Raw genomic sequence first — 22,999 nt, forward strand, 5'->3', positions numbered from 1 at the left:
CTGGTCACCTATGTTGGTATAAGTGTGCATTTTGGTCAGTACAAAAGCCCAAGCCTCATGTGATGTGGGGGAGGCAGAGCCTCTGCAGGGACACACACTAAGTTTGAGCCTGCCACCTCACACTGCTCGTTTCCTGATAGTCTTCACAGGGTCCTTGTGCCATGTTCTGTACGTGGGACTGTGTAGTGGGAGTAATGATTGTCTGGATTTTGAGCTTCAAATATTGTAGTTGTGTGGAGTGTGCTTGTGGGATCCCATATGTTTGTGTGTGTGTGTGTGTGTGTGTGTGTGTGTGTGTGTGTGTGTGTATGTTGAGGGCAGACGGTGTTCTGTGTATTTTTTTGTTGTCAGGTTCATGTAGAAGTTTTTAATGGGTAGCAGTTTATCATTTTGGGCAAGAAAGGGTTAATGGAAAAGTGTGGTTGCGGGCAGGCATTTATGGTTGCTGCTAAAGCAGGCAGGCAGCTGTAGCTGCTGCGGAGCAGGCAGGCATTTATAGCAGCTGCCGAGCAGGCTGGCGTTTGTAGCCGTGCAAAATAGGGTGAGCGACTTTGGGAAAAAAAAAAAACAAACACACAAATGGAAAAAGTTATTTAATAAGAGTTCAGTCCCCATGTTCAAAAGAAGCTGCCCTCTGATTCAGCTCCCAGTGCTCCACTGGTAGAACGGCCAGGATGGAATGGACACTGGAGCTGTGGAGTGAAGAAAGAATAAAACAAAACACAACCACACACACACAAAAACAAAACAAACCAAAAAACAAACCAACCAAACCTCTCCATCTATTGAAGTATTGAGGCAGTTTGTAGAGACACCACAGAGAAAGCCTAAAGAGCGCTTGCAACACAGTGGGTGCATGGTAGGAGCCTTGCTCAGTGTGTTTGAAGTAACCTGGGGATGAATCCAAGACTTGGAGGAGCAGATCGGTTGAAACAAGAACTGCTAACTGAAAAAGCACGAGGGGTAGTGCAACCACAAGCTTTACCACCCGTCACCTAAGCAGCATCAGGGTGGCAGAGAAAGAAAAAAAAATGAAATGGATTAATGAAATGGATTCAGGCATTATCGCCCTGGCCCAGCTTACGCCTTGGGAACGGTAAAGAAAATACCAGGTGCTATTGCCTTGAACGGGTTCAAGCCTTGGGAACCATGAAGAAAACACCAGGTGTTAAAGCCCTACTGGGGCTTAAGCCTTGGGAACTGTAAAGAGAACTATGAAGGGTAAAGATGGGTTAGCAAAACAAAGCAGCGGGTTTGCAAGATAAAGCAGGATGTGCATCTCAAAGACAGACCAAACAGTGTGAATATTTGTAAACCTTAGTAGTGTTGCTAAATCAGGATGATAAGGGAGTAAAAGAGTGGAAAGTTACTGCTTAGCACTTAGTAGACTATAAAAGGGGTGTGAGGCGACCAATCAAAGAATGCGTGATCCCATGTAAAGGAAGCAGAATGATATAAATATGCGCTTGTCACAATAAAGGGTCTTATGCTGGATTCACATTGGATCGGGCATAGTCCATTTCTTCCCTCAAACAAAAGAGTCAGGGTGTGATCTGTTACAGATAATACTGTATCCGTAACACCTGTGTTATGCACAACATGTATCAATGTAATATGTATGGCAATACACTTCAACACCACTTTTGCAAGTTCCAGATGATGCAAAACGTTCACAAAATTCCTAGAAACACCCAGTAAATCCAAATATTTATAACATACTATGAGACTTCATCATCCTATCTACTGATACTTCCATATGCAAGAGCTCCTATCTCTCCAACTGTTTTGCACAGAATTCCCACATCCACTTAATAAAGTGTAACTGTTCTGTGTACACCATCCTTCATGTTACCTGGTGAAAACATGCAGCCATCATCCCAAAAAAGCTTAATGGCAGCTTGTATGGTTCTTTGGTCAGTTTGTTTACAGTAAACAGAAAATGTTTTTCCATCCCTAGTTTATACTGAATAAGATGTTAGGAAGAGTAATTTAGCTCCTTCTACTACCCCCGTTTCTTCCTGGAAAGCGATATATATACCCTCTTTATTAATCAGAGATGATCTAATCCAGTTAAATGATCTGCAGTTAATAATGTTGGTGCTTTGCTTAAGTGGCTGCACTGTGTGTTCCAGAATCTAGAAGAATAAACATACTTCCAAAAGCCAAGACTTTAAAAATGATCTGTGATTCTGGATGTTTCAGCTTCCTAGCATCAAATATCAAACACCTTCAAGGCAGGCAATTCTCTAAACATATTGAGAAACCACAGTGGGTTTTAGTAAAGTCATTGTGTGCACAAAGCAAACACTTCAGTTATAGGCTACTCACAAAACTAGGAGCATATTCAGCAGCTACTGAACTCCAGATGATAAAGTCTGAAAGAAGATAATGTATTTCTAAGGATATTTTCACTGATGTAGAAGAATTCAAAAAAGATTAACCTCCTACTGAATTCACAGCAGTTACAAAAAACAAACTGGAGTCCTCAGGGTTGTTTCTCTACCAATTTCATTCCAAAGAACCCAAACCTTCTGCAAATGTTCTAGTAGCTATATTAAATCTGATAGTCCATGTTCTTGGCACATGTATTTAGTGACGCTGACAATGATTGATCCAGTAAGTGATACGGGTTGCTTTCAGAACTTTCAGATCTTTTTCTCCCTTCATATTTGGCTTTACAGATTGTATCTGGCATAAGAGCTCTGCTTTATTTTCCCTTTCTATTTTATCAGAGAAAAGTAAACATAAGAAAGTATTTTTGGCCCAAATTTATTTGATTTCTACCCTAACTAAACTATTAGTACAACTTCATTGTAATATTTGTACCCATGTATATTTCCACTGCAAAATTCACTAGCAAATTTACTGATTTACTTGCAAATTTTAGGCCTGTGTTATTAATGTTTAGGGAAAACCACTTCTGAATAACATATACTTTTCCAAAATTCAGAATAAAAAAGTGACAGTTATTCAGTTCATGCATTGAAAAAACCACAGAAACACTACTGCAAAACTCAGGAAACTTGAGTTCTAACACTACTGGTTAGTTACATAAATTGTCCAGTGAGAAACTGAAAAAAATAATGTGGGACTTATGTGAAACAACATACCACTATAAAACAGATCATAAGTATACACAGGTAATAAAGGAATGATCTGAAGCCAGTAACTATAATTGCATGAACTTATAAATTGTCAAATAATAAAAAATGTTGCCAAATGATTTTATGTCCATCTCTGAATAGTTGATTGCTAATAAAACCAGGTAGAATGTATCCAAGTAATTTTATTACTAGGATTTTTTTTTTGCTCAGAATTAGTTTTTTATTCTACTTAACCATAGCTGGATACAAAACAAAACAAAAAAAATAATTGACAGGAAGTGTGTATATATGGAATGATTAACCCAAAAGAATTATATTGTCTATTCCAGAATGATTGTTCTGTGTGGTAAAATGACAGAGTGTACCTATTGGAAGTAAGTACTGTCACAGTATTTTGGGTCATACACTGTATATAAGCACAGAATGCTGACTTTGATTTTGCACTAACAATAGAACAAACTATCCTTCCCCTTTCTTTTAACAGTCTCTTCACAGGGATACTCCTTCCATCTCTCTTGGCTAAACTAAGAAAATGTCTGCAATAACCAGTGATTTTTCTCTGTGCTTTATTAAAACTCATGGCTTTGCAGCTGACTAGCCTTAGTATTTAATCCACTATCTGTTTGGTGAGGTGTTTTTTTGTGTTTTTTTTCCTTTTGTTTATTTGGTTGGTTTTTTTTCCTCTTCAAATACGTAAGATCTTCCTGTGGTATTATAGCAAATCACTTCTACTGCTTTTTAATTTTGATTTCTGATATTATTTTGATATTTCATTAGAGTCCATCTTTACGGATGGTAACAACCGCTAAAATTCACACACTGAAATCACCTCTGGATGGTCTATAGGAAACTGAGTTGAACACTTGCCCTGTCTTGTTCTGTTTATGTGGCTCTGTTCTTTTGGTTGGTCAAAAGATGACTAAGTATAATAGACAGTTTTTTACAACAGGCTAAGCTGTGGTAATCTTCACACTTCAGCAGTAGAAATCTGCTGTTACATAACCAGTTCTAAGAAGTCAAGATGATTCAATGTTTTGATGTATGTAACACAGATGCTTATGCATTGTCACAGGTGTGCTGTGGTTTATATGACATACTGCCTGCATTTGTAAGCAGCATGGCAACAACTTCATGCCATTGACTATGACCATGCCTCACTAACAATCTTTCTGTAAAATTTTTGTTTTCGCTTTGAGCTATGCTGCTGGTTGTGACAATACTGGGATTTCACATAAAAGGGTTGACCCTCCATACTTGTTCATGCAACAGCTGCCGTATAACATCAATTGGGAGCTAGCTGTACAATCTAAATGACAGTTCATGACAGTAGTTGCAAATCAATGCCAGGACTCTTAACAGTGGCAACTGTGAAGAATATCTGCCCTCTTGCAACCTTTTCATCCTGGATCTTCTTTCACCACCAGCAGCGTTCCTTCCTTCCTTTCACTAGCCTGCTAATATCAAGACTTAAGTTATCAAGGTTTACAATATTCCAATAGTCCCTGGATGTTCTGTTTCCATGGCTTTGCATGAGCTTTCTTTCCAGGACACAGCTATCTTAAGAGTGCAGTTTTCAAAACAACACGACTGTCACCAAGCGGGCAGCTGCAAGCAAGCCTTATCTTCAGCTAGGTGAACTTGATGACAACTGACAACTGGACCTCTGTGCACAAAGGGCTTTAACAATTCTGTTGAGCTTTGTTATCATAGCCTCGCTGCTATGTCCTGTCACTGAGCCTTGGTAGCTATTGCCAGATCTGTTAAGAAACTCTGTGAGCTTGGTCCCCTGCACACATTTCATTTCTACACAAATTTTGAGTCCTAGGGTACTACTACGAGCTACACTTGAGAAAACACTGAGAAACATGCTTATGTTATTTTCTCAAGTACAAACAGCCCATGATTAAAAAGGTCAATTACTACCAAATTACCATTCTAGGCACCTAAGTATGTTCTTAATTCAGCCCTCAAAAAGGTATCAAAAATGACAGTTCAGATCATATTCAGATCACTGATGTGAGGATTTTGATAGTCACACTTTTAACAGAACACTGCACCATCATGATTTCTAATTTTAAATATGTGCCTCATTCCTCTTCACTAAGAAAGCAACAACAGCAGCAACACAAACATTGCAAAGACGTCAGTCTCTTTACTTTGCACAACGCAGACTTACAAAGTCCTACAATGTAGTTGCTATGAACAGAGCAGCTGTTTCCTTCATTAATGCTGCTCTCAGCACATAACCTGGCGTTGTTCCACAGGAACAGCAGGAGCTGGAAGCATTTTTGTCTCTTATGCTTACACATGTGTTAAGATGCTGTAGCATTGACACCCAGGTCCCTTACTGTTTTTTTTTCCTGAAAAATTTCATCAAGTAAGATGAACTTGGCAAAATGTAATTAACCTGAAAGGATGATTCGAAAAGTAATACCTATTCTTCAAACGGTATTTTGTGCCATTAATTTTGTACTACCAGGAAAAGGAGTTAATGAGATGGCACCACATTCAGCATTATTTCCATTTCCTAATTTAGAAGCCTAGCTAGAAAAAAAAAAAAAAGCAAGCCAAAAGGGTTCAGAGAAGCACCTATAGTAAAGAGGGTATTTGTAGCAGAAGCACTGAGTGGCATCTACCTGAAAGCAGGAAATTTGATGGTAAGGCATTTCCAAGTTGCTCACTTAAAAGTCTAGGTACAAAATACCTTGGTATCTTGCTCCTTTATACATTTTTTTTCCAAGGCATATTATGGTTTTTTATGGAGCCTAATATACACATTCTTACAACTCACTTAAGTGTTTACATTCAAATGGGAGATATTTCAGAGGGAAAGTGGTATTTATACAGTAACAACAATTTATTACTAAAGATACTGCGAGACAGCAGGCCTTTGGAGTGGGGGCAGAACATGTTATTTGAAGGGAACTGGGTCATCTGCATGCAGCAAGACAGCTTGGTCCAGAGAAACTCCTCTAATAATAATCAGTGCTGCCTGACTGGTTCAGTAAGCTTTCCTGATTATTTCGAGTAGCTGCCCTTTCCAACACAGGCACCGCTCTCACAATGGTGTAGGCATCTACCTTTGGTTCTCTTTCATTTCCTTCTATTTTTCAATTACCAGAGGAGACTAAAAAGCTCATTCACCACCTCCAAAGCGATAGCTTTAGCTTCTTTTCATCCTTCACAGCTCAGGCTCCTGCTCCCTAATATGCAAATAACAGCATCTGGGCAACCGCCTGCAGGTGCAACTGTTCCCTGCGCCTGCGCTCACCTCATTCCCACAACACAGCCACAGCGACAACGTCCCATGTTGGCGACTCACTGGACTCTCATTTATACACTCCTTCACCACCTTCAGCAGCCCTCCCCGGCACCCTTCTCTCACTAAGGCACCTCTACATCTCCGAGGTAGCAGGCTGAATGCGAAAGGGACTTATTTTGTGGACAGGCCCCTAATCACCAAGCCGCGGAGCAGGCCGTGGTCTCGCAGCGCTGCGAGGCGTGAGCAGCTCACCAACAGGCGGCGGGAGCTAGATGCCAAGCCTCACCCAAGCGCCACAGTCTATTCGGAACAGGCTTTCACCGCCGTACGGGCCGGCCCGCACACAGTATGCGGACCCCTCACAGCCTATTCCCGCTGGGATCGCCACAATCCCCACCCACTGCCGGCCGAGAAGAACGGCTGGCTCCCCGCCTCATGGCCCCCGCGCATGCGCACATCGCCACCACACCGCCAGCGAGGGCGGCAAGGATACCTGTGCGCATGCGGAGAACAGCCCTAGCCTCGAGTCTCCACTTTTGCGCATGCGCAAGAGCTGCCGCCGCTCGCTCCCGCCTCCGGCGGGCCAGCGCGTCTTTTCGCCCGGAACCTTGACACAGTCACTCGGGGGTGGGAATTTCTGGCGCTGCTGACGTCACTTCCGAGCGGCCCTGCCGCCGGGGCCAATGGGCTCCTGTGAGCGCGGCCCCGCCCCGGCCCGGCCCCGCCCAGCCCCGTCGTTCGCCGCGGGGCCGCCGTCGCGCTCGGGGTCGGGAAGCTCAGGCACCGTAGCGGGGGAGGAGGAGGAGGGAGATGGCGACGGGGGCCTCGGCGGCGATAGCGTCGCGAAGAACGGGTGGGCGAGGCACTCGGAGGAGGGAGGAGCCTGCGCTGCAGCCGCTGCAGCTCCCGAGGGCCCGCTCGGAGCACTGACCGGCCGCTTCCCCCTCTGCCTCCCTCAGGCCGTGGGACGCTTGGCTCTCGCCCCACTCCGGACTTGCCTCCGTGTCTGCCCTCGGCGGCTGCGGCGCTACCCGCCCCCACGCCTGCAGGGCGCACCGGCGGCTGCTAGGGGCGACGGCCCATAGCCCCAAGAGGCGGGGAGGCCTTAGTCGCCTCCCTCCGGGGCGGTGGTGGTGTGCCAAGGGGTCCTGTCGCTTAGCCGGTGATTATGCATGGTCGGCCCAGGTCCCCTGGTCAGAGCTCTTCCTGCGAAGGCCGTCGAGCGGCTAGCGAGCACTTCTTTCATTCGGCTGATGTCCCCTGTGTCCCTCGCCTAGACTAAAGAAAGCTGAGAACCCGCTTCTCGGGAAAAGGGAGATCTGCAGCCATGTATTTTCTCAGCGGCTGGCCCAAGAGGCTGCTGTGTCCTCTGGAGTCCCTGGAGCAACCTCTTCACATCCAGACGGATCCCCAGAGAGCTTTCTTCGCAGTGTTATCCCCATCTCAGCTAAGCGTCTGGTACTGCAGAGTAAGTATTCATCCTCCTGTTAATCTTCAGACCCAGCTCTCCCAGCTGAAAAGCCCCCTTATCTGTAAAGTGAGAAAGGGTTGTAAAATTTGGGACTGAAGCTTAGAGAATGCTTCATTATTTGTGAATCACAGTGGTTAAGCCACAGTGTTTACTCATAGCAATGTAGTGTAAAGAAAAAAGATCAGTCAACCTTGGACTTAACACTGATCATTCCTGAAAATGAGAATTCTACCCATTTTTTTTATTATTTTGATTTTAAATAGTGCTTAAGCTTAATATAAAGAGTGTTTGTAGCAATGTTTATTTTGCAAATAAGTTTCATGTTGTCTTTCTGCCTTCGTATGTTGTATGCTTTATGTAAAAGAACATGAAGATAAAACTTTTTATGGAAGACAGAACAGACTGTAACATTCTGTGTAATGGTATAGCACAGAAGTTCACAAACTTTTCATGAAAAGCTGCAAAGTGTTGTGGTCCTAAACAGAGTGTTACAGCTTTTGCATGGAAGTTGCTGTGCTAGCAAAATCCACTTTGAGACTAACTAAATAATTGACATTAAATATCTTACTTGTAATTCACTTTGAATTAATGTGATAACAGAAATGCTGTTTCTCAGTTTGATTTGGTGCAGTGAATGAAACAGCTGTGATTCTGAATTTAAATTTTGATGCTGGATCCTTTTAAACAGCAGCTAGATTAGACCCTAAATCTGTCCATAAATGTCTCCAACTCCAGAGAATTTATAGAGTTCATCTCCGATTACAGGAGAAAACTGTCAGTCCAGTTTTAGAAAGCTGATACTGGAAGGTGTCAAATGACAGTAATAGCCTTAAATTTTTGTTCTAAGTTATGCTGAGATTTCATCACTTTACAATATCTTGAGCTCTGCATGGCTGTTCACTAGTTCTTGGGTGGGGTGCTGATGCTGTGTTTTTTAACCTGTGCAAGTATCCAACTAGGGCATACCAGCCCAGCAACTATGCTGCGGGAACATCATCACATGGCTTATGTTTTCATAGGTTTGTGGCACATAGTGTAGATAAAGTGCGTATTCTTCTGGCTTTTGCCAGTTGTTGAACTCATGGGTGTAGTCCATCAACAGAGCACAGCTGCTCACCTTTTCCAGGAAAATACATAAAAAAAACAACAGACTTGTAGAATACTTCTAAAGATGTGCCCTATTGTCTACAATGTCATTTACTTTCTGGTCTGTTCCTCAAGATGATGTTCATTAACTTACATGCTTGGACTTGTTTTCAAGTGTTAAATGTTGTATAACTGGCTACAGACAGAGCATGGAAAGAATGCACGTGATGCAGAAAGGTTGAGCAAACTTACAGGTCATTTTTTTTTAAAAAGTACATTTCTTTACTGTAAGGGTGGTGAGGCACTGGAATGGGTAGCCCAGGGAAGTTGTGAATGCTCCATCCCTGGCAGTGTTCAAGGCCAGTTTGGACAGAGCCCTGAATGACATGGTTTAGGGTGAGCTGTCCCTGCCCATGGCAGGGGGGTTGGAACTTAAGATGATCTTAAGGTCCTTTTCAACCCTAACTATTCTATGATTCTATGATTTTAATTCAGTATGTAAGGAGTGCTTTTGAGGAACGTGCTGACTTTGTCAGGCTTGTTCACTGCCTGATCTTAGAGTAAAAATTAGGTTACATTCTCACCACCTCTGTGGACATCCAGCTATAGAAAATTCCTCTAAGGCAAAGGTTTCTGTTAACAGCATTTTTAAGACAGTATCTTGCATTATTTTTATACCTATAGCTGGGGTTTTGGGTGGGGAATTTTTGTTTGTTGCCTTTTGGTTTTGATATTTGCTTAGTTTGAATGTGAAACTTTTGTAAAACATACTAAAATTATTGCATTCTATGTTTTTGTTTGTCAGAAGTATCCTTGGAATAAGGCTGAGATATGGTCAGGTTGAACAAATTAAATTTCATTAAGTAGAATACCCTTCTGGCTAATGTTCTTCTTTAGACTTATTATTATCTCAGTATAAGAAGTTTCATGTAAGAATGAGATCATGACTCTGCTGAAGTTCTGTTTTGAATTTTTCTAAAACAGGGAGCTCTTTGAAATACTTCCAGGTGTGTGAGTTTGTGTGTATTTTTCAGGTGATGTTTAAAGCTCCTCTTCACTTACTGTGTGCTAAGAACTAATGGACCTAAACAAAGTTTATCTAGAGTGCAGATTGTTTTCTGGTTTGGAAACAATATAGGTATTAAGATTAGAAACTGGGGTAAATGCTGTAGGTAAGAACAGCTAGAATTCTGTCAATGGTTTTGAGCAAAAAAGTACTTGAATATTTTACATGTTATTTTGGATTGCGGTTAGACAGTGGTGAATATTTCTGATCATGTACCATTGGTGAATGTGTACATTTACTTATAAAATATATGCATATGCTACTGTACTAATATGCACATTATCAAGCATACACAACATAAAAATGAAAAAATAGAGTAGGATAGAATAGTTTAAGTTGAAAGGGACCTACTGTGATCATCTAGCCCAGCTGCCTGACCAAGTTAGGTCTGACTGAAAATTAAAGCATATTATTAAAGGCATTGTCCAAATGTCCCTTAAATGCTGACAGGCTCAGGCATCAACCACCTCTTTAGGAAGCTATTTCCAATATTTGAAAATTAATTTAAAAAAAAAGTTAAGGCTAAACCAAACACTTTTTTAATTTTTACTTTATTTATTTATGGTATAAAAAGTATTTTCTTGCACTCCAGTAGATTGTCTTCAATGCATCCCACTTTGCAGACTACTGTTCCAAGTATTTCTCTTAAATCAGAAGACATTTTGGCACAGGTATCTGAGAAGAGTCTTTGACGCTAAGAGCCAATGAAACTGTTCTCATTGACAGCATTGGAAAGTTAGTCAATGTTGTTAATTATGGTGATGTTATGTACTTGGATGTTTGAAATGAGAAACTTCAGTTCCTGTAAGAAACTTTCTGAAATGCTAGAATGAGATAATTGATGTTTAATAGATTAACTTGAGAACTAAAGGTGAAGTTTCACAAGGCAGCTGTGAGCTTTCCTGCTTTCACCTGTGTTTTAGCAGTTCTCATGATGGACAAGTGGTGGTTTTCACAGGGTTGTTCAGCTTGCTGAACAAATAGAAGCCTGCTTTTTCTGCGCATGAAGGGATCAAAGGAGCTTTGTAGTTGGCTTGTTGAAATTGTTACTCCTTTAAGAGTACTGGTGTTTAATTTTAAATTGGTTTGGTTATCTCATGAAATAAGAGCATGAGGCAGTACAGGGATTTCTAGATATTCACCCACAGGTCTCTAGATATTAAAGGAAGATGTAGGCAACCAAGGAAGGAGGTATGATAGATGAGTGGAGTTTCCTGTGTAAGTGATGAAGAGTGAATTGTGTGCAACAAGAATGGTCTGATGATGTAATTGTATGTGTAAATATAGTTCATAATTTCCTTTCTCGAACCTTGTCGTGGTTTAAACCCAGTCAGGTAACTCGTTCACTCACTCCCCCCTTTCTTTCCCTCCCCCTACTCCCAGAGGGACAGAGAGGAGAATCGAAAAGAATGCAACTCCCATGGGTTGAGATAAGAACAGTTTAGTAACTAAGGTATAACACAAACCACTACTGCTACTACCAATAATAATAATGATAAAGGAAATAACAAGGGAAGAGAATGCATCACCTCACCACCAGCCAACCGATAACTCACACCCCCCCCCCAGCCTGACCAAGCCCCGACCTATACCTCCTCCAACCCCACAGTCTCCCAGCCCTTCCGGCTAACTCCCAGTTACATCCTGGGCATGACGTGCTGTGGTATGGAATACCTCTTTGGCTAGCTTGGGTCAGGTGTCCTGTCTCTGCTTCCTTCCAGCTTCGCCTCCTCCCTGGCAGAGCATGAGGCTCACAAAGTCCTTGGCCAAACCAAAACATCGCTATCAGCTCTGTTCCCAGGCCAAAAGTCAAAACACTGCACTGCACCAGCTACCAAGAAGGAGAAACATGACTGCTACTGCTGAACCCAGGACATTATCCACCCCTTATTCCATACCATCCACGTCACGCTCAGATCCCACATTTTCAGTATACCATCACTCTTATCTAAGTGCATGGACCAGTAGCTATAAAGCTGCTGCGTCCATCTGGTCCATGATGTCAGGCTCCGTCTCTTGTAACAGTCTTCCAGAGCAGGAGAGACTGTGTGCAGTGCTCACACCCATGAATAACCTGGGCAGTAGTGTCCATTGCTAAGTCCACCCCTCGATCATGAGTCCATCTCTATGTTGCATTTCTGCCCTGATGGCCTAAAGTGCCATGGGCCCACCAGGCCAAAAATAATTCACCGTTATGTTGCCAATCTAAGTCCATCTGAGCCACTTCAATCTTAGCCGCTTTATCCATGTGTTGGTTGTTCTGGTGTTCCTCAGTGGCCCGACTCTTGGGTACATGGGCATCTACATGACGTACCTTCACCACCAGGTTCTGCACCCAGGCAGCAATAGCTTTCCACAATGCAGCAACCCAGATGGGTTTACCTCTGCGTTGCCAATGAATGGGCATATGATGACGGTGCATTCCGTGTAAGTTTTCGCCGCAGGGGTCGTGTACATTCAACTTAATCTGGATCTATGGGTGTATCCCCGTTATTCGGCTTGATGTGATAGATCATCTCTACGATGGCTGATTCCCTCAGAGACTGGATGCCTTTGTCTATAGTAGTCCACTTGGCCGAACGACTCATAACATCATCCTTGTATGGAAACCTTTCTTTCACAGCTGCCAAGAGCCGCCTCCAAAGGCTGAGGGACTTTTTCTCTCTTGCAATTGCTTTGTCAGTTCCCCCTTCTCTAGCAAGTGATTCCAGCTGGTTGGCTTCTGTACCTTCTAGTTCGTGACCATCAGCCCCATTGTCCCAGCGTCGGAGTAACCAGGTGATGATGTGCTCCTCTGGTTGACGGGTAAAATCTTTTCGCATATTCCGTAGCTTGGTTGAGGTCCGAGGTCGAGAAGTTACCTCTTCTTCTTCTTCTTCGTCATGTGATGATGACTCCTGATCAGATTCTGGACCAGGTGGTGAATTCATTGTTTCTTCATCTCGCTTCACCCTTCTTGCCTGTTCTCTTGCGTACAGGGGCAACCGATATTGGTATGAATTGGTCCTCTGGTTTGGCTGCAGTGATTATCGCTGAGGTTTGAGTAGCAACTGTACTTGTTGCTGGGGGTGGTGCAGCTGCTGTGCTTGGAGCTGGGGTAACCGCGCTGTCTGTTGCAGTCGAAGTTTGAGCAGCTGCTGTACTTGCAGCTGGGGTAGCTGCGCTGTTCACTGCAGCCAAAGTTTGAGTAGCGACTGTTGCTTTGCCCTCGGATCCACCGACATTCTTTTCCTTTTGAAGGTGCTGGATAGTGTTGAACAAGGCCCTGTAAGCATAGGCCAAGCCCCAGCACGTTGCCATGATTTGTCCATCTCTGGTATGGCCAGAATGACCACACACCTCGTTTAAGTGTTTTACTAATTCTTCTGGATTTTGCAGTTTTTCAGTAGTGAAATTCCAAAGTACTGGAGGGGCCCACTGACCTAGATACTTGCCCATACTGTCCCACACACCCTGCCACTCATGGCTGTCCAGCCTCAGGGAAAATCTCTTGGTCCTCCTACATCGTCGTTTGACCCCAGACAAGACCCAAACCTGACTCTGCTTAGCTCTTGAAATCAGTCGTGGGCAAAACACACTCTGTATGCGTGCTAGCATGGTGATCCCCATCGCAATCAGCAAACAGGTCTCAACAGCATTAAAAGGCCATTCAAAAAATTCAAAACTCTCAAATGTAAATGGTCTGGGGGGACGACTGGGTGGGTAAAAGGATGTCTCCTTCACAGGTTGAGCACCTGAGAAGGAGAAAAAAGATGTGTAATTGCTAAGCACTTCCATCATATACCTCCCAAAGTATAAAGGTGGTGACCACACTGGGAACATAAGCCAGATCAGTTTCATGATCAATGATTCTATTGTATTACAAGTCATTACCATAAAGTACAATGGGACAAAAACCTTAGCCCAAGCCCCACACTTGAAAATAATACAGCAAATACCGGATGGAAGTAAGATACGATATACTGATATACTGAAACTGGGGGATCAAGAGGAACAACCTTGAGAGCCAATAAATCAGCATTGTGACGAGTGACTATTAATCCGGTCAGATCTGTCGTTATCTCAACCCCTCGTGCCCCATGTTGGGAGCCAAAAAGAACTGTCGTGGTTTAAACCCAGTCAGTTAACTCGTTCACTCACTCCCCCCCCCCCCCCCCCCCCTTCTTTCCCTCCCCCTACTCCCAGAGGGACAGAGAGGAGAATCGAAAAGAATGCAACTCGCACGGGTGGAGATAAGAACAGTTTAGTAACTAAGGTATAACACAAACCACTACTGCTACCACCAATGATAATAATGATACAGGAAATAACAAGGGAAGAGAATACATCACCTTACCACCAGCCAACCGATAACTCGCCCCCCCCCCCAGCCTGACCAAGCCCCGACCTATACCTCCTCCAACCCCAGTCTCCCAGCCCTTCCGGCTAACTCCCAGTTACATCCTGGGCATGACGTGCTGTGGTATGGAATACCTCTTTGGCTAGCTTGGGTCAGGTGTCCTGTCTCTGCTTCCTTCCGGCTTCGCCTCCTCCCTGGCAGAGCATGAGGCTCACAAAGTCCTTGGCCAAACCAAAACATCGCTATCAGCTCTGTTCCCAGGCCAAAAGTCAAAACACTGCACTGCACCAGCTACCAAGAAGGAGAAACATGACTGCTACTGCTGAACCCAGGACAAACCTAAAAAAACTTGTGGCAATGACAGGAATAATCACAGGCCTTGAATATTTAATGAAAACCCCTGGAGGTTGTTGGACTATGTGCTACAACTCTGCAGTCAAACCCTGTTTTGTAAGTTCTTTGAAGCCAAGATCGCTTCAACTATTCATTTTGAGGAGCATTTCTTAATTACCTAAGTGCTTATCAGGTTATGATTTACACTAAACTTATCCATGGTTTTAAACTTTCCTGTGTAGTATTTTGTTTTTTTTTTGTTTTTATGATGATCTGATGCTGAATCAGATCACCTAAATGAACTATAAGCTTATGGAAAAGCATGCATTTCAGAAAATTACATTGTCAAATATTCTGTGTTCATTCTATATGCTGAATAAGTCTATAGAAGCAAAGCTGTCAAGGACAGCAAAAAGAGCCTTTTAAAATACATGGCAGACAAAACTAACACCAGAGGCAATGTAGGCCCACTGATGAACGGGATGGGTGCCCTGGTGAGAGAAGATACAGAGATGGCAGAGTTACTGAATGCCTTCTTTGTCTGTTGTCTACTCTGCTGCAGGCAGTCCTGAAGAGCCCTGTACCCCTGAGACCTTAGATGAAGTCAGGTCGATGGAGCGGTTTGCCTTAGTCGATGAGGAATGGGTTAGAGATCAGTTGAGCAACCTGGACATCCATAAATCCATGGGTCCAGATGGGATGCACCCGCGGGTGCTGAGGGAACTGGCGGAAGTCATTGCTAGACCACTCTCCATCATCTTTACCAAGTCTTGGGAAACGGGAGAGGTGCCTGAGGACTGGAGGAAAGCAAATGTCACTCCAGTCTTCAAAAAGGGCAAGAAGGAGGACCCAGGTAACTATAGGCCGGTCAGCCTCACCTCCATCCCTGGGAAAGTGATGGAGCACCTTATCCTTGGTGCCATCTTAAGGCATATCAAGGATAAGAGGGTTATGAGGGGCAGTCAACATGGCTTCACCAGGGGGAAATCATGTTTGACCAACCTCTTAGCCTTTTATGAGGAAATAACACGGTGGATGGATGATGGCAGAGCGGTGGATGTGGTCTGCCTTGACTTCAGCAAAGCATTTGACACAGTCTCCCACAGCATCCTCACAGCTAAATTGAGGAAGTGTGGTCTGGATGATCAGGTAGTGAGGTGGACTGCGAACTGGCTGAAGGAGAGAAGCCAGAGGGTTGTAGTCTATGGGGCTGAGTCTAGTTGGAGGCCTGTAACTAGTGGAGTGCCTCAAGGGTCAGTACTGGGACCGGTATTATTTAATATATTCATCAACGATTTAGATGAGGGAATTGAGTGTACTATCAGCAAGTTTGCTGATGACACTAAGCTGGGAGGAGTGGCTGACACGCCAGAAGGCTGTGCTGCCATCCAGCGAGACCTGGACAGGCTGGAGAGTTGGGCAGGGAATAACTTGATGAAATATAACAAGGGAAAGTGTAGAGTCCTGCATCTGGGCAGGAACAACCCCAGGTTCCAGTATAGGTTGGGAAACGACCTGTTAGAGAGCAGTGTAGGGGAGAGGGACCTGGGGGTCCTAGTGGACGACAGGATGACCATGAGCCAACACTGTGCCCTTGTGACCAAGAAGGCCAATGGCATCCTGGGGTGTATTAGAAGGGCGGTGGTTAGTAGGTCGAGAGAGGTCCTCCTTCCCCTCTACTCTGCCCTGGTGAGACCGCATCTGGAATACTGTGTCCAGTTCTGGGCCCCTCAGTTCAAGAAGGACAGGGACCTGCTGGAGAGAGTCCAGTGCAGGGCAACAAAGATGATTAAGGGAGTGGAGCATCTCCCTTATGAGGAAAGACTGAGGGAGCTGGGTCTCTGTAGTTTAGAGAAGAGGAGACTGAGGGGTGACCTTATTAGTGTCTATAAATATATAAAGGGGGAGTGTCACGAGGATGGAGCCAGGCTCTACTCAGTGGCAAACAATGATAGGACAAGGGGTAATGGGTACAAACTGGAACACAAGAGGTTCCACTTAAACTTGAGAAGAAACTTCTTCTCAGTGAGGGTGACGGAACACTGGAACAGGCTGCCCAGGGAGGTTGTGGAGTCTCCTTCCCTGGAGACATTCAAATCCTGCCTGGACACATTCCTGTGTAACATTATCTAGGTGTTCCTGCTCCGGCAGGGGAATTGGACTAGATGATCTTTTGAGGTCCCTTCCAATCTCTAGCATACTGTGATACTGTGTGTGATACTGTGATAACTCTTGCATGCATTTCAGTCTTTAGCTGTTGGATTTGGTTCATGCTTTAAGCATACATGATAGTTAAATAAAAAAAAACAGGGGACTGTTCTTCTGATAAGGAAAGTGATCTCTGTAACCTGGAATTTTGGTATGATATAACTGGAGTTACTTGTGGCACTAGTGCTCATGGTTATAGGATATATGAATAAATATACCAAAAAAGAGCAGTATTTAAGCAGGCCATTAAAAAAATGAAATGTTTTCACCATGTATTCAGGATAATGCTTTCATCTCAGAACTGTAAGCAGAATAATTATTGAATTATTTTATATAGCCCTCTTTCTAGATAGGGTTAGATACAATCTCTATAGCATTTTTATATAGAATTTGATTGGAAAATGGGCAACAGAAGACTTGATAATGGCGTAAATGGTTTTGTATTGTGAATGATATAACACAGATAGCATCAGTGCAAACTGAGATGTCTTGACTCTTCTGCTGTGTTTTTTCCTTAGTAATTTAACCCCTGAGGTACAGCCTCTTACTGATATCCATCAGACATTTGTCTGAGAAGGCCATTTCTTTTTATATATCAATAATAGTAATGTTGTGCTGTTGCTTCTGTTGCAAAGATGAATTTGTGCTTACATAATTAGGGAAGTGAGAAATACCTCTTAGACTGATGGATTTATCATTTGAATGTAGAATTCTTATGGGAATATTCAGTGTTCAGTAGGCCTGAGCCAGGTTTTTGGTGTTTCCTGTAAATACAAAATAGATGACCCCTGAACGACTTGTCAGAATTACTTGCATGAAGAGAAAGGCATCTTCAGAATGAGTTTTGATTGTCCGATTAGTTGCACATAAGAGTTGTTTGCCAGTATGAGACCAGAGATGAGGTTAGAGGTTCTTCATCACATGCAATTCCACTTAATCCAAATTTAAGCATTTAGCAATTCATGAGGTTGATGAGTAGCAATAATCTGTAGAATATGGACTTTCTTATTGGCGGTGTTTCTGAGCAGCAGATTAACTGAAAACTTTCACATGCGAGAGGTTTAATTGACAATTCTTACACACTTTGGTTTTTTTGAACTCTTTTCACAGTAGTTTATGTGGACCACTGTACTGGGAAATGTGCTGCGTCTGTTGGATGGATTCTCTGCTGATTCTAAACTTTCCATATGCCCTTAAAACTGAATTAAAGATGTTACATTGTTGTAGTTAACCTTGCTGTTAAAAATTCTTTCAGTGCTATCTGGTATCTCTGCTACTGGCAAAACGGGGTTTTGTGGTACTCTTTTATTTTTATTATTTTTTTTTTTCTCCCCTCTTCTGGTCTTTACAAATATGCTTTCCCCTTCCTTATGCATGCATGTTTTTTCTTTTCTCCATCTAACCTTTCTGTTTTTTAGTTTATAAACCTATAAAGCTTCAGCTTTTTAAGTGGAAGACAGACTATCTAATGATGAAATAAAGTGCATCAGACTTTTGTTCTGTTTTCTCTCAGCCTTTGTCACTTAGGTCATAAGCTCATCAGAACAGCGTGTTTTTGAGTCTTGTCTTGTGCCTACAGCCTAATGAAGCATTGAAGCATTTGTCATGAAACTAAACAGAACATTTGTGTTTTTGAAAGAAATTGACTCTTGATTCTAAATGAGATCAATTTTTAATGTCTAGAATACTGAATTGTTAGGGGATAAGAATATTTGGATTTTAACACTTTCCTACAGCCATACAGCTTTGTGTATTGTTTAAATTAAAAAAAACAAACCCATACATAATACCATGCTGTCAGCTGCTAATATTGTTGCTTGCTCTCAGCAAATACAAGAATCTTCTTCATGGACATAATACTTGTGAAAGACAGTTTTCCAGATATCCAATCTCTGAAAGCCATAGTTAAATGTAAAAAATTCATTAGAAAGTAAATTATTAATAGTGAATTGGTGACGTTAAAGATGAGAATCCTTTAAAAGAGAGAAGAAAGTATTAAGGATTGTGAAATTTAATTGGGTTTAAAATTCAAGTTAGATTTATAGTTACAATAAAAAGAGCAAAACAGAAACCAGAGTTTGGAGTTGAATATGTTGGCTATGGATAAGCTAGGCAAAACATTCAGAACTCAGTGTTCTTGCATATTATTTGAGCATAGTGAGATTCAGTGCAACTTTATAAGTCTTTAAAAAAAAAATCAACTTTTTGCACTATGTAAGAATTTGAACGTGACTGTATCAGTTGCTTGATGTAACATTATTGGAATTCAGACAAGGATATGTTTTTGCTGTTCATATTCAATGCAGATATAATAACTGTTTTGTTTTGCATGAAAGTCATGGGTGTGCTGGTGTCTTAACTAAATAATACACCTGAGCAAAAGTATTACTTCGTATTTTCAGTAATTTTTTGGGTGACTAGAGATGTCAGTGTTCCTGTCTTGCTGTCTTTCCTCCTAGGTTCAAGTGAATTAATGATAAGAGAGCAACTGAAAATGAGGGAGTGCTAAGAAGTTTCAGTGTCTGGATGCATACATGCTGTTAGGTGTTTACTTCTCAAACTTCGTCTAGTAGTTTTCCGTTGTATATGGTGACCTACTTAACTTGTTAAATCAACTAAATGTTTATCCTTAACCTGCAGCAGTCAAACCACAGAATCCAAACTAAGGAAAACTCAAATTTTCATTATTTTATATTCTATCAAACAAACAATTGTTACACCTCTCTCCAGTTGGTTAATGTATCATTTCTTCAAAGCCCTTTAAACATCCCAATTAGGACACTTGCTCATGTGAGGGCTGCTGTTCAAGTCTGTACTGCTTGCCTCACTTGAAAATGGCCTGTTCAGAGCAACATTCACATCTTATTTTAGGATTTAAATGTCTACTTGATTTGCATTTTACATCAAATGTAGTAGAATGTGTTTAGAGAAGTGAAGTGATAGTATTTCATGTCTAAGCTTGCTGAGAGAATTTGCTGCAGGGTTTGTGTATCTTGATAGATTTCTTCATAAAAACTAGTTTGTATGGTTCAATGTTCTGAGACTACTTATGCTGCTCATAGTTGCTGCTTTGAAAAGGGAAATCGGGAAGATGTTGTATTTGATCAGGTAGTGTTAAGTAAAATAGTATCAATTCCAAGTTTTTCCACCATGGGTTTGGTGTCCTGTTTTGTTTTGTGGTTGTTTGCTTAGGTATTTTGTCCTGATGGTGATGTGTAGCTCATCTGTCATAGTGGAACATCCAAAGGAATTCTTAATGTACAGCAATTGATAAAGAAATGAAAGTGAGTTTTAAAGTAGTTTTGGTTAGGTGTCTTTGTTCATGAAGCTAGCTTGCTACCTTTCTGTTTTATAAATAGCGCTATTCCTCTATTGAAGCACGAAGACTCTGCGTAAGAGCTCCTGTGGACGGGGCTCTTGTGAAGCCAAGGTAGTTGAATGATGTCTAAGAAGGGAAGGAGATAAAGTGTATTGAAATGTGGGATCAGGCAGGTCTGTTTGGGTTTTTTCAGTACCATTCACTAGAGCACTGGAGGATTTGTTTACTCTTTGGTAATGATACAACTCTATTATTTTTAAAGTTATCTTTCTTTCCTCCCAATTGTTGTTATCTTGTGAGCATCCAGCTCTGCTGTTCTGCATCTGTTTTGTCTGACTGTACATTCCTACTGAGAGGCAAAATCAAAATATATTGAAATGCTAGATTTTCTCTGCAGCAGACTGTAAAATGCCAGATAAGCTTCTTATCTGTTTTGGTAAGCTTTTGCTAGTTTTAAGTTGCAATTTGAGTGAAGGCTTGCTTACTCACCTTTCTTCCTTAGCCTTTTGTTGTCTCTTCCTTAAGAACTGAAGGTGTTTTCTTTTGTAAAAACATGTGTGTGATGCCTTGCTCTGCTTGGGGAAATAATTAAAATTAGGCCAATATACCCCTGTTTATAGAACATACTCCTGTGCTATTAAACATCTTTGGTGACTTCAGATGTAATAAATGACTTCAGATGTAAAATTACTATTTCCCTCTGTTGTATGAGCAGAGCAGGATATTGAGTTGGCATTCTAGCTTTGTTACCCTCGTAGCATTTCACACTTCAGTGGGAAGCTTATAAACAGGGGGATGAAGTTTGTATGTTAAGGTTTTCCTCACATATGCAATAACGCGTTTGAGTTGCGGGATATGTGGAGATAAATTGTTATCAGTGAAACATTTATGGTTTAACCATTAGCTAGGTAACCTTTGACCTATTGACTTAGAAGTGGGTCTGATTTCTAATCAGAAAGAAGTTACTTTAACCGCAAAAAGGTAAAAATGATTGCTTGCAGTCTTAGTGCTTGTAGTCCTCATCTGTAAGTCACAAAATAAGATTAGTTTAAGGAGTCAATTTGTATTAATTTTGTATCTGCTGTATATGTATAACGTTCCTCCAGGTTCTAAAGTGTAATAGTTTGATTCTGTGATTCTATGATATGATTCTATGAGTAGTGGCTTTCTTATGAACAAATGTCACAAGAACTTTGTAGTATAAATACTGTCATCTTGTTCTGTAAAAGCAACAATATAGGAAAAAAATTGTTTTTCATTAATGAGCTTTTGAAATGTTTTTTTGCCTGCTGTGAAAATGTTTGAAGCATGGAAATGCCTTACAATCACTCTCCAAATCTAAAACTAACAATGTAGATTACCAAGATTGTACTGTCACAGGGCACTTTTTCCTCTTCCTAAGGCAGTTAAGGTAGGTCTAGCAAAGTAGTGAAAGGCTATGTAGTTCATGAGAACAATCAGTAAGACTCTGTTAAGAATAATTACTTACTTAATGTTAGATAATTTGACTTGTAAATATCTGCAAAGGAAGCTACATGAATTGAAAAAGCCGGGAGATTCAGACTGGATGTGAGGAAGAAATTCTTTACAATGAGGGTGGTAAAATACTAGAGAAGGTTGCCCAGAGAGGTGGTGGATACATTATCCCTGGAGACATTCAAGGCCAGGCTGGATGTGATTCTGGGCAACCTGACCTAATTAAAGTTACCCCTATTCATTGCAGGGGGAACTAGATGGCCTTTGAAGGTCCCTTCTGATCCTGCCTATTCTATGAGTCTATAAATAGTTCTTAAAGATTAGTTTGCTTGTTATACCTTACAATATAAATACTTTTGTTTTTTTTTTTGAAATTCATTTCTATGTGGGTGTGAAATTTAGGTAGAAGTGCTGTTTACAGGATGCAGAGTGGTCCTAGTGATGGATGACAAGCTTTACCAAATGGTTTAACGATTTCAGTCAAAAGAGTGATTCCTGTTCAGCCTTTTGGTTCACTTCCAGGAACTGGAGGAGTGTGCTCAGTTTGCTGCTACAAGTTTAAAGGAAAACCTGGCCCTCATAAAGTTAGGGAGAGCACCTGTCATGAAGATGAGGAGAAACTTCCTTTACTTAGAAGGAAAAGTGTGGTTGGTTAAATTTAGCTGAAAGCTGAGGAAATAAAGTTGTCATCTAATATATATATACAAATTTCTCCATCCCCACCTCCCAGTGGTGGAGGGTAGCAGAAGGGGCAATACCTATCTAAGCTGAAAGAGCAAGAATGAACAAACAGTTCTTAAATATATTTAAGGAGGAAGAATGATTCTAAGCACTGGAGCAAGGAAGGGGTGGGTAACTTTCCATTAGGTTTTTTTGTGTCACAGTTTTCAACTGCTTTTATGAAAGGGAATGAATGCTTAGTGCCTATGGTAGCTTTTTCTGACCTTCATGACCTTAAAGCTCTTCTTCAGTCCTAGGAGGAAAGATGCTGAGTGCATCTCATCATATGCAAAAATCTTTTCATCAAACTGTAGAGGTGAATTTTCTGTACAATTTCTGGCAGTATGTTCTTGAAGAGATACAAATCAGATTTCCTGATTATAAGTCTCTTAAATCCAATGGCCCATCCATTTAGTAGCATCTTAGGAAATGGATTGAACCAAATACTCTGTAGAATATTTTATCGTAGTTAATTTGGCAGTTGTTTTCATTATAGGAGCCTGTGTGAGTTGCTTCAGTCACCCTTCATCTAACTTGAAACTCCTTCTGTATTCTGTTGTTTCTCCTTTCTGGGCAAATTTGAATATCCTGGGTTTGAAAGTGTGAGATTAGGAA

The 22,999-nt window shown here is 41.7% G+C and overlaps 1 protein-coding gene across 7 annotated transcripts in view; it reads left to right on the top strand.

Moving 5' to 3' along the window:
- Positions 1–7,103: 7,103 nt before the first annotated feature.
- RIC1 (RIC1 homolog, RAB6A GEF complex partner 1) overlaps positions 7,104–22,999 on the top strand; it is a 54,099-nt gene continuing 38,203 nt past the window's right edge. For 4 of the 7 annotated variants that reach the window (XM_062612522.1, XM_062612529.1, XM_062612528.1 and 1 more), the window contains exon 1: positions 7,109–7,834. In XM_062612522.1, the coding sequence (XP_062468506.1) occupies positions 7,694–7,834 (141 nt within the window). In that variant the 5' untranslated portion in view covers positions 7,109–7,693. Of the gene's footprint in view, positions 7,835–22,999 lie in introns of all 7 variants that reach the window. The other 3 variants (XM_062612525.1, XM_062612526.1, XM_062612530.1) reach the window with 3 other exon arrangements.

Source organism: Pezoporus occidentalis, unplaced genomic scaffold, assembly GCF_034315485.1.
Source record: "Pezoporus occidentalis ecotype Australia unplaced genomic scaffold, CSIRO_AGI_Poc_V1 ctg16, whole genome shotgun sequence".
NCBI classification, from domain to species: Eukaryota; Metazoa; Chordata; class Aves; order Psittaciformes; family Psittacidae; genus Pezoporus; species Pezoporus occidentalis.